This window comes from Engystomops pustulosus, chromosome 6 (assembly GCF_040894005.1).
Source record: "Engystomops pustulosus chromosome 6, aEngPut4.maternal, whole genome shotgun sequence".
NCBI lineage: Eukaryota > Metazoa > Chordata > Amphibia > Anura > Leptodactylidae > Engystomops > Engystomops pustulosus.
The window spans coordinates 76,855,334-76,867,760 of NC_092416.1; the positions used below are offsets into that span (position 1 = coordinate 76,855,334).

General features: G+C 40.4%; 1 protein-coding gene across 10 annotated transcripts in view; it reads left to right on the forward strand.

The window, feature by feature from the left end:
- LOC140135331 (CMP-N-acetylneuraminate-beta-galactosamide-alpha-2,3-sialyltransferase 4-like) overlaps nucleotides 1-8,371 on the forward strand; it is a 106,383-nt gene extending 98,012 nt beyond the window's left edge. For 8 of the 10 annotated variants that reach the window (XM_072156673.1, XM_072156672.1, XM_072156666.1 and 5 more), the window contains 5 exons: nucleotides 1,488-1,677; nucleotides 1,983-2,135; nucleotides 3,649-3,771; nucleotides 4,918-5,061; nucleotides 6,788-8,371. In XM_072156673.1, the coding sequence (XP_072012774.1) occupies nucleotides 1,488-1,677; nucleotides 1,983-2,135; nucleotides 3,649-3,771; nucleotides 4,918-5,061; nucleotides 6,788-6,874 (697 nt within the window). In that variant the 3' untranslated portion in view covers nucleotides 6,875-8,371. The remainder of the gene's footprint in view (nucleotides 1-1,487; nucleotides 1,678-1,982; nucleotides 2,136-3,648; nucleotides 3,772-4,917; nucleotides 5,062-6,787) is intronic. The other 2 variants (XM_072156669.1, XM_072156671.1) reach the window with 1 other exon arrangement.
- The last annotated feature ends 4,056 nt before the right edge of the window (nucleotides 8,372-12,427 follow it).

The window sequence follows — 12,427 nt, forward strand, 5'->3', positions numbered from 1 at the left end:
GTATGGAAATCATTAAGTCGTGTAAATGACCCTGTCCAGATGAGGAAGGTATCATCTATGTATCGCCACCTCCTCAGCACAGCGCCAAAGTGGTGGGACACATAGATGAACTTCTCCTCTTAATCACAATGTTGGCATATGTAGGTGTCATATTGGCACCCATCGCCACTCCTTTTAGTTGAACATAAAAATCAGAACCGAAAAAAAAAATAATTGTTATGGAGTATTAGATTTAGCAGGTCCATAGCTAACTGACATTCCCTTGGATGATACACTGAATTCTCCATTTTTCTCTCTACAGCCCTCAACCCCCTTGTGTGGTCAATGGAAATGTAGAGGGAAACTACATCAAATGAAACTCGTACAAGATCTTTATTTCCTTCCAAATCAATTCCATTAGGTGTATGTAAAATATCAGATGTGTCTTGAATATATGATGCTCCTGAAACTGCAAAGCATCTTAAAAATTTATCCAAAAAAGTGGCTTCCAAAAATTCATAAGTCCCTATAATCACCTCCTGGGAAACCTAAAGTCTCGGGGAGTGATTATCACATCACATATAGCCACTTTTTTTGGATGTAAAACAGATGGAGGCACGCCCTGACCCTATTCACACCTGATACATTACTATGCACACTTTAGGTATACAAAATGTCCCAGTATGTATATATTTTGCTCTACAATGTATGTGATGACTACTGTGTATAGAAATTTATCAATATGTATCAATTTTATATGTATACCTTATATACTCGAGTATAAGCCTAGTTTTTCAGCACAAAAAATGTGCTGAAAAAACCAAACTCGGCTTATGCTCGAGTCCAAAAAATAAATATATCTAAACTCACCTTTCCGGCGACCCCTATATATCTTCTGTGCGATCTGTCCGGCAGTGGCGGCAGGCTATATACACTGGGGCAGGGTCTGGCAGGCTATATACACTGGGGCAGGGGCTGGCTATATACACTTGGGCATGGCTGGCTATATACTGGGGAGGCTGTGACCAATGCATTTCCCACCCTCGGCTTATACTCGAGTCAATAGGTTTTCCCAGTATTTTGTGGTAAAATTAGTGGCCTCTGCTTATACTCGGGACGGCTTATACTCGAGTATATACGATAAATCTATTTCTATGTAAATCAGGCACCTTGTACTTTAAGGCACGCCCACTTGTATTCACTGTTGTACCATGTATTTCCTGTATGGGTTCACTTGTTAAATTGCATGATGAAGGTGGTTCACACCGAAACATTGCCACTGTTTCAATGAACTTCACCCTTGGGAAATTTGGATTTTTGGAGTGCTGCCTACCCTTTTTTCACGTTTACTACTGAAGGATCTTGCCAGGATTCATGGAGGCTCTGCTCCCCCTCTATTGAGGTTTCTCTCCACTGTGCGGACTTGTTTTTCTTCTTTGTATCTATCTCAACATGCAGTATACAAATATACATTTTGGATACTTCTAATCTAATTCTTTTACCACCAGGCTGAACAATGCCCCTGTCCACAATTACGAGAAGGATGTAGGCAGTAAGACCACCATGAGATTCTTCTACCCTGAATCTGCTGACTTTGACCCACAGCTGGACAACAACCCTGATACTTTGTTGGTGCTTGTGCCATTTAAGCCTCTGGACATCCAGTGGATGAAGATTATATTTAACAATGAAAAAAGGGTGCGTCACATTCTCCATCATCACGCTCCATCATCCCATTAGTGGGATCAGTTTCGGAGCTATACAAAGTATATGAGGGGACTAACTACCCCCTCCTCATCCATCTAATACAAAAATATGTGTGGTGTATTAAAACCCTTAGACCATCACCCATATTGCTGCTAATGTATCTCACTGTTGTGGGTGGGGTTCTAGCATTGTGTCTTTCAGCTCTGAATTAATGGTCACATAACTGTGAAATGGGGCATCAGACCCTGTATGTGGATGTTTGGCCAAGCCCTGCTAAGATTTTCTTCTTTCACCAGGTCCGTAAAGGTTTTTGGAAAATGCCGCCTTTAATTTGGGAGGTGACCCCTCAGAATACACGGATCCTCAATCCTTATTATATGGAAGTAACTGCCACTAAGATCCTGGATGTTATTATTGCAAACCAGAAGTCCTCAAAAAAAATGAAAGCAGTAAGCGTCTTTCAAAAAAGCAATGAATATGCCTGAAATTGTTCATTATCTCCTCCATGTCACACCAGATTTTGCAGCTTTCTAGAGTTTAGGTGTCAAATACAAGTGCTTCTCAATAAGTTAATAAATAATTGAAAAAGGGAAACACATAATATATAGAGTCGTTACAAACAACACTTTGTCATATGTTTATTTCTGTTAATGTTGATGATTATGGCTAACACCCAAGGAAAACCCAAAAGTCCTTAACTCAGGAAATTAGAATATTATTTAAAAACCAACTGTAAAATAATATTTTTGAGCATAGAAATGTTGGCCATCTTGTCTGCACGGTTGAGTTTGGTGTCTCTCATCTTCCTCTTGTCAATACACTGTAGATTCTCTATGGGGTTAATTTATCACAGATTTTAGACATTTTAGGCATTTTTCCGACTTGTCTGAAAAAGGGGTGTGTTCTTTGTAACTAAGGGGTGTGACAGGACAGAAAATAGACAGTACGCCAGAAAATTTAAGCCATGTTTCAGAAAATTGAATACTGTGGAACAGAAATATAGACTAATAAGAGGTTCAAAGTAGGACTCATCAGTCTTATACAGCACCAGATTAATCATCCAGCATCAGACACAATGGCGCTTATTTACTAATTACAGGCATTTAGAAGGGGATTGTATCGCACACTATCGGATTTTGGCGTGCCGGCTTCCATGCGACAGAAATTGGGGGGTGGGCCGTCGGACGATCTGACTGATTCAGACTGAGCGCGGGATTTAACATTTAAATTGTGTCCTGATCGGGGAAGCAACACATGCAGGATATCGGGCGCACAATCTTCTTGAATCGCGGCAGATGTGCATTGCGGTCAGACAATGCACTTTCGGGGATCACGCAGGACAGGTATGTAAATGTGTCCCAATGATTAATCTTTGTGACAGAGAACTGTCAAGTTCTACTTTACAGTGCTCTAAAGATCGACACATTAATACATCTCCTTAAATGACTTTTGTCTGTAAGTTGTAATTATCTACATTGAGTAATATATGAGTTTCACTTTTTGAATTGAATTATTGAAAAAAACAACTTTTTTGCTGATATTCTAATTGAGAAGCATTTGTATAATAAATGTAGATTACATTTTTTATGTTGGGCTACATTCACACGACCGTTATTGTGGCCATGATCTGGCCGCACCAGATCACGACACAATAGAGGTCTATGGCACTCGATCACAGTGCGGTGAACACTGTACCATGATCTGGCGGGATAGTGGTCAACAATTACCAGAATTTTGATTAATCCCTCGATGCACTTTACATCATGGATTACCTATATAATAGCACCATAAGGTATCAATACTGTATGTCACGATGATCACACGGGTGCAGAAGCATGAAGGAAGGGGGCATGAAAGGAGACAGATGGAGTGTGGGCTGCTCTGCTACAATATTTACAATGTTTAAGAGTTGTACTATTGATATATACAGTTTGTTTTAAAAAGTTTGTGACATTTGTACAGCTATTTCACCCACATGCAGACTACAGTTGCAAGCTACAGTTGGAAGCAGCACCTCCAGGGAGCAGGACAAAAAGTGACATAAGAGGATATCCTGCAGCCTGGATACACGACCCCCCTCCGCCTGTAAACCTGGTTATAAAAATCCAAATATTTCACTAATCTAGCATCAAAAATCTGATGTAAATACTTTTGTGTAAAAATTACAAAACTGCTTAAGGAATGATACCTTTATGGGCTAACCAGAAAAATTGTATTTGTTGCCAGCTTTCAGGGCACACAGGTCCAGTTTCGTTACCCCAGCTTATCTTAATTGAGTCTCACCGTATGTACTTATTATCTTAGTATAACATTCCTCAAATGTTGTGTTTTTCTCCCAGTGCTTCATTTGTATCCATGCCTGATGAAGGGGCCTGTGTGCCCTGAAAATTTGCAACAAATATAATTTTTCTGGTTAGCCAACAAAGGCATCATTCCTTAAAGGGGACCTACCACCACGATTCTACCTATAAAGGTAGAACGGGTGGTAGGTGGATGAATGGGACATAACGATAGCCCTTTTTGGGCTAATCCTTACGTCCCGGCTATCCTTTTGTAAACTTTAATTACTTTATATGCTAATTTTTTTAAGCGGCTACTGGGGCGTGGAGTAGCCGGACATGAGGCTACTAGTCGCGGCTACTCCACACCCCAGTAGCCTCGTTCCTCCGTCTACCAGGTAATCTTCTGCGCGTAACTCCTCGGAGCTTCGCTCCCTCGTCCGAGTACCCGGTGTTCTGCGCATGCACAGTAACGCCGGCCTCGGAGCTACGCCCGCGCACCCGTAGGCCTGCGTTCTGCGCATGAGCAGAACGCAGGGTATTCGCACGAGGGCGCGCAGCTACGAGGAGCTGCGCGACGAAGATTACCTGGTAGGCGGAGCAACGATGCTACTGGGGCGTGGAGTAGCCGCAACTAGTAGCCTCATTTCCAGCTACTCCACGCCCCAGTAGTTGCTTAAAAAAATTTGCATATAAAGTAATTAAAGTTTACAAAAGGATAGCCGGGACGTAAGGATTAGCCCAAAAAGGGCTATCGTTACATCCCATTCATCCACCTACCACCAGTTCTACCTTTATAGGTAGAATCATGGTGGTAGGTGCCCTTTAAGCACTTTTGTAGTTTTTACACAAAAGTATTTACATCAGATTTTTTATTTTTCCTGGCTAAAATGGTACTTCTACAATTTCTCAACATACTAATCTAGTACCAATGCTCATTTCTCTTTTATAGAAGCCCACTACTGGCATGCTGGCGATCACCTTTGCACTTCACTTCTGTGACCTGGTGGACATTGCCGGATTTGGTTACCCAGCATTATCTAACAAAAAACAGCCAATCCATTACTATGAGAAAGTGACACTAAAATCAATGTCGGTGAGTTTCAGGATTTTGTCATTGTCTTTGATCCACATTATGTATAAGCATATAAAGCTGCAGGCAATGATAGTTAATAGCCCTGCTTTTATACAACTCCTCACAGCTCTCCAGGACCAACCCCTAACTTATTAGATCAATGTCTCAGGTCCGACAGAGTTCACCATCTTTTTAGTGGTGCATCTAAGTGCTTGGGCTTGCGAGACAATTTAAAAGTTAAACTCTTCGCTCAGTACGAATCAGTCGGACGGCACATCCCCTAAATTGTGTTGCATGGAAGCCAGCTTAGCTGCGCCACAAAAGAGTTACGTGAGCCACAATCCCCACACTTATTAAATACCTATGCAAGCCATTTTAGCCACGAAAACTGTGCACAATCCGACAAAAGTGCACGCTCGACCCTTAGTAAATGAGTCCCAATGTGTATTTAATAGTACACATCCCTGGAAAGAGGCTCATGTAGCAGCCAGTTTTGTTCTACAGGATTAAAATTATTTTAGTTGGTTAACTTGCGTATTTTGTTAAGTATAAAATAGTCTCGTTGACCGTGACAGTCACTCCAACCGCAGGTGTAAGTTACAAGTTATTTCCTTATTCCTTATCACCGTAACATCGGCTCTGTGACGCACAGGTACACCATGGAGCGCTAAGTTATGTACGTCAAGAGCTTTAATGTGTTAAATGAAATCTACCTTCAAAATTAAGTATGAGTAAACCAGGGACACTTACTTATAGATCCAGGCACTGTGACTGTGGTAATCTTCTTATGTTATGCATGACCTCCTTCTTTCTAAAATCAACTTTTAAAATTATGCTAATTCACAGGCTGCTACACAGTGCAGGAGCACTTCCCCCTCCTACCATGTGTTGAAACTTCCTCTGCTGTAGTGAGATTTCATCAAGCAAAGGGAGGGGGAAGTGCTGATGGAGCAGAGGGGGAGTGGGAGACCCTAACAGCCTGTGAAGCTGCAGCATGGAAGGGTTCTGTTAACACCCCCACAAGACATTCAGGCTCATTATCATAATTGTAAATTTCCTTAAAGCAATGGGTCTAAAATCTGATTAGCCTCCATATTTTAGAAGATGCTATCACACATGGATCTGGATACAGTAACCCAGCAGACAGTTTCACATAATAGACTAAGATTCATTAGCTTAGCAGCACAGTATCACATGTAATAGACTGAGATATAATGTTACTGCAGACAGTATCACACATGATACACTAGACCAGTGTTGGTGAACCTATGGCACGGGTGCCAGAAGTGGCACTCAGAGCCCTTTCTATGTGCACCCAGGCCATCACCCCAGCACAAAATTTTCTAGACATGACTCAAGGTTTCCTCCTTCAGTCCAAAACTATTCTTGGCAACACTTTCTTGGCTGCAAAGACTACACAAGAAGCGGGAAGGTATGGATAGAGATGGATTATGGTTGGAGCTCCTGCTCTGGATCCCCTGATTCTTCCTCTTCAGGGGACCCTGGAAGGAAGCTACAATCCAAATTTTCTTTCTATTGTATTGGTGTCCTCAGAACACCAATACGATTAAGACTTATGATACAGTTGGAATCAATAAGTTACCACTTAAATTGTCATGTTGGCACTTTGCGACATAAAAGTAGGTTTTGGTTGTAGTTTGGGCACTCTGTGTCTAAAAGGTTCGCCATCACTGCACTGGACTATAGATGCTGCTACCTGTAGTAACGTACCATTTTTCTTTCTCAGGAATCTGGACACAACATAACGCTAGAAGCTATTGCAATAAGAAACCTTCTCCAGCACCAGATCATTCACAACCTGACATACTTCTGATGGCGATCAGTATATGGAAATATTGTGCCCCCTGTGGCTGGGAGGACAGTATGCTGGACACACTGCACCAGTCAGACTCCTATAGTGACCATCCCTTGTACAGAACCTCCACATGCGATGGATTAATGGAGAAGCTGTCACTAAACAGAGCGCTTGATGAACATGTAATAATTGTTGCCTGAACTCGTAAATTAACTTTTTATAGATTTTTTTTTTAAGACAAAGACGTATATTATTTATTTTAGACTTGGGCTCCATAGAAGCCGTGACCTAAAGATCCAAGGATGGTGGTGGTTTCTACTGCCCAGCACTATAAAAAAAAGTACAGTGACAGATACCACTGAGATGGATGCAATTTTGCATACTTTACTTTTTCTTTTTCTACCTGGAAATCAGAAATTTGACTTTGTCCTCAAAAAGATGATTGGATTAGCCGCTGGATGTACAGGATTAAAGGGGCAGGACCCCGTGCTACGTGCCAATTCTTTATATGTTCTCAACTCCTTGGGTGAGAAGATTTGATTCTGAAGGATGTCAGCCCTTATCTCACCAAATGGGGTATTCTGGACCTCCCCTAGTAATAAGCTGCTGCTTTTATGTTTAACTCTTTGTGTGTCTCCGGTCGGTAGAAGTGGAAGAGAATTTAGTACATTGAAATGCCTTTGAGGGCCTTCAGTGCCTTGATTTTCCTGTGTGTTAACATACAGATTGAAAATGACGACATAGGATCAGAGACATATTATAAGGGATCATTCTTTATACACATCATTGAGTGACCTTGTGATTCCATTGCATATCTCATCCACATCTGAAGCTACATTCAGAGGTCCTTTGTTAGCACTCATCTGCAGGTCAACTCTAATCCCTGATGTATCATAGTCGTAAATGGAACTTCCAGAATGTAGCACATAAGAGCTGTCCTAAACTATGAATTGGATGTCTTTAAGCAGTTAATGTATTTACTGATTATAGGGCAGGGTTTTAAAATTTGTGCTAGAGATGTTTTAGCTTTGTATAATTTGCTATAAGATAGTTGTGTGCAGCCTTTCCTTTTGAACATGGTTCTTCTAGTCATATGACTTACAAGGATTATCTGAAAAGCTACATGTGACCAATACAGCTGACTCCAGCATATTTCAATTGATAAGTGTGGGCTGCTGTCTCCCCTACAGAGAGAGCAACAAGGGGACCCAAGCTTTCCCTAAAGAACCTGCCCTTTGCCATGTTATTATTTAGTGGGGGAAAAAACACGTCCCCTTTAAAGGGAAAGCCTACATTCTATAGATGAAAATCTCTTCCTTCTAGTCAAGGACTGAAGATCCGGGAGAATATAATGTGATACCTGATTGTTCTTGGTCATTGGTTCCTCTATGTGACATGTTATATACATGGAGTTTATGGGACAGGTTCTCTTCCTCTTCTACCACTTTTTAAAATCTCTTTTTAAAAATCTATAACAAAATGCAAACATTTTAAATAAATTAAGATAAAAATCTACTTTTGCTTAAGTGTCCATACATTAGCTGCTTCACTTTGTTAGACGGTATACTGGTGAGTACAGCAGACGTAAGTGTTGTAAAAAGGGGTATTTTATACAAGGCATTGAGGAGTGGGTTCCCTCTTAATAAAATGTCTACTCCCCTAATAACCAGTGCATTCTGTAGCTATCCCCTACTATCCCCTTTTTTGGTCTATTCCAGGTAAACTCAGATTAGGACACTCCTATTTGAGGACGGGGACCACAACATGTTGACATTGAACCTAGTGCTTGTTACATGGCTCTGTGGCGCAATGGATAGCACATTGGACTTCTAGAACCTAGTGCTTGTTACATGGCTCTGTGGCACAATGGATAGCACACTGGACTTCTAGAACCTAGTGCTTGTTACATGGCTCTGTGGCCCAATCGATAGCACATTGGACTTCTAGAACGTAGTGCTTGGTACATGGCTCTGTGGCGCAATGGATAGCACATTGGACTTCTAGAACCTAGTGCTTGTTACATGGCTCTGTGGCACAATGGATAGCACATTGGAGTTCTAGAACCTAGTGCTTGTTACATGGCTCTGTGGTGCAATGGATAGCACATTGCACTTCTAGAACGTAGTGCTTGTTACATGGCTCTGTGGCACAATGGATATCACATTAGAGTTCTAGAACCTAGTGCTTGTTACATGGCTCTGTGGCACAATGGATAGCACATTGCACTTCTAGAACCTAGTGCTTGTTACATGGCTCTGTGGCGCAATGGATAGCACATTGGACTTCTAGAACCTAGTGCTTGTTACATGGCTCTGTGGTGCAATGGATAGCACATTGCACTTCTAGAACCTAGTGCTTGTTACATGGCTCTGTGGCACAATGGATAGCACATTGGAGTTCTAGAACCTAGTGCTTGTTACATGGCTCTGTGGCACAATGGATAGCACATTGCACTTCTAGAACCTAGTGCTTGTTACATGGCTCTGTGGCACAATGGATAGCACATTGCACTTCTAGAACCTAGTGCTTGTTACATGGCTCTGTGGCGCAATGGATAGCACATTGGACTTCTATTTTTAGGATCGGAAGATGTGAAGACTGATGTGTTGGACGATAAATTTATAGATCTAAAGGTCTAAAGAGATTTACTGAGTCACTCATTTTTCCAAGCTAACACTTAAAAGACATTTCTCCTAGGAGAACCTCACAAGAAAAGAATAATATGATCACCTACTTTATAAGATTGATGCTTCAGGATGTTACTAAACTAAGAAGGACAACTGAACTAACTATTGTGTATGGGAAACCATCACCCCAGGGACAGGAAGTAACCTCCATAAGTGTTCACATGAAATATACCTGTACCTCCAATAAGAGAGAGTCACAGTGGCCCAATAAATGTGACTCCAATTGTTGAACTTGATGGAAGTTGTATGGAAATGAAAAATCCAGGCACCCTGAGGTGAAAGCAAAATTTATCCTTTTATTTACGGAGCGTATAACACATAAAGTACATACAGATCACGCAGTAAAACCCTTTTTTTTTCCTCACATGCATGGGTTTTTAAAGTATCAGACGTTCATTCAGTGTATGCCGCTTCCGGTAAGTCGTGTCATTCACTCTGTGAATGACGATCACATGACCATGTCACGTGACCCGTCACCGTTCATGTGACTATTATCGATCCTACATTCAAAATGGAACCATCGTTCCTGTTTATTGGAAGACTTCACTTCAACAGTAAACCTTCAAATCACGGTATTGTACATTATTATCATAGTAATACAAAAATCTGACATATTTTTAACATTATTATTCTGTTAGTGTAAGGTTAGTAACTTCACTGAACATGCATTTAGTTCATTAATTCAAATGAAAAAGAAAGTTTTTTCTATACCACGTCTTCTCCCCACAAATCTGATGTGCTCAAACATTCTGTGTCTGTAGGAAAAAAGGATTGTTAGTGATGAAACTACATTCCTACATTCGGCAGATTTCATTGTCCCTGTCTAGACCATGTGGCTCCAAGGTTTTTAACTCATGTATCCAAAATGCCTCATTTCATAGTAAGATTTGTTATGTCCCCCCCCCCCCCCCCCCCCGTCTTGGTAGATCTACTTTATCAATTAGGAGTAATAGATTTTATTTTGTATATTTTCCCTGAATGGGAGAAAAAAGGAGTCTGCCTTGATCACATTACTACATTGTTGGGGGCTCTTGAAACTCCGAAATCTGTGGATATGTTTCCTATATGAAATGCCAGTGTTTCCTAATTACTTTGTAAATTTTGTAGATTAATGGATGAAATTGTCTAACAAAAGGTAAACAGGGCTTAGTTGTTCGTATCTCTCTAGTTTCTGTCGCTAGTATCTGACTCGATTGTTCTAACAATTTAAAGGGATATCCTCTCTGTATAAATCTATTCTTCATCTCAATAATTCTTTCATGTTTCAATGAAGGATCTGTGACTTTACGATCTACCCGCTGAAATTGCGATCTAGGAACTGATTTCTTTACTGAATACGGGTGGGCACTATCAAAATGTACCAGACTATTTCTGTCTGTTTCTTTTCTATAAATGTCAAAGAACAAGATGCCATCTCTTCCTTTCATTACTTTAGTATATAGAAAGCTTACTTTAGGCTGACTATATGTCATTTTAATTCTTTCCAAACTGAGTTCAAGTAACTTAGGAAACTTAATAGGGCATTGAGTGGCCCCTCCCATATGCAAAAAATATTGTCTATAAAACGCCTCCAAGTTTTTATATGTCTCTCAAACAAAGGGTGATTATAGACAAATTGATCTTCAAAAAAGGCCATAAACGAGTTTGCATATGGGTGGGGCCACATTCGACCCCATAGCCGTCCCACATTTCTTCAAGTAAAAATCGTCCTGGAACATGAAAAAATTGTTTTCCAAAGTCAATTTTAAACTATCCAATATGAATTTTCTTTGTTCATTATTATATTCACTACTTTGGAGTACCCATTCCACGGCCTGTAAACCATTACAATGATCAATTGATGTTTATAAGCTGGTGACATCAATGGTCACTAACCAACTTTCATCTGAGACAATAATATTGCATAAAACTCCTAGGAAATCCCCTGTATCTAAAAGATAAGAAGGCATTTTCTTTGTTGATGGAGTTAATCATTTTTCCAGTGTGATTGCCGGTGGTGAGAGCAAAGAATCCTTGGAAGACACAATAGGCCTCCCTGGTGGATTTTGCAGGGTTTTATGTACTTTTGGCAATACCGGTACATAAAAAACTGGAATTATTGGTGACTCTTTATGCAGATATTTTGCAAGTTTCTCATCAATAACAGAATCACTTAGATTTTTACAAATTAAGGCATCAATCTTTTTCTTAACTTCAAAAGAAGGATTTCTCATATGTGTCCCTATCAGAGAGCTGGCGTATAATTTCATTTTTATAGGCGGTTTTTCAGCACGATGGATTTGCCTTTATCGGCTGGTTTTATAGTTATATTATCATTGTGTAATAAACCTTTAAGAGCCAGCCTCTCTGTTGGAGACAGATTTTGATTAACATGATAAAGACCTTTTTTGATTTTAGTTCTTTTTCTATATCCCTATTCACAAACTGTATAAAAGTCTCTACTGGATGATACGATTTTGGTGGATTATAACAACTCTTATTAGTTTAACCCAAATATGATAATTTAAGCATTATTCCTGATTCTGTGGATCTTTCCGTCGGCCGTAAATTCGGCTCAGCTGAAAAATGGGCTTTTAATCTTATGTTACGAAAAAACCTTTGAAGATCAATGTCCAGACTGAAGGTGTCTAAAGTCTCTGTTGTGCTAAAAGACAGTCCTTTTTGTAACAGATTCATTTCATCCGGAGATAAACTTTGTGAGGAAATGTTTATGACTAGGGAGGGGGGTTGTGGTTGCATATCTGTGACCCGCGTCAATACTGGATTCTCTCGATCTTTGATGATGTCTCCCCGCTCTCCTCGTCCTCTTGTGCGCCCTGGTGGTCGCCCTCGTCTGGATAAAGGACAGCCATCCTTTCTTAAATATTGACGATCGCTGACAGAA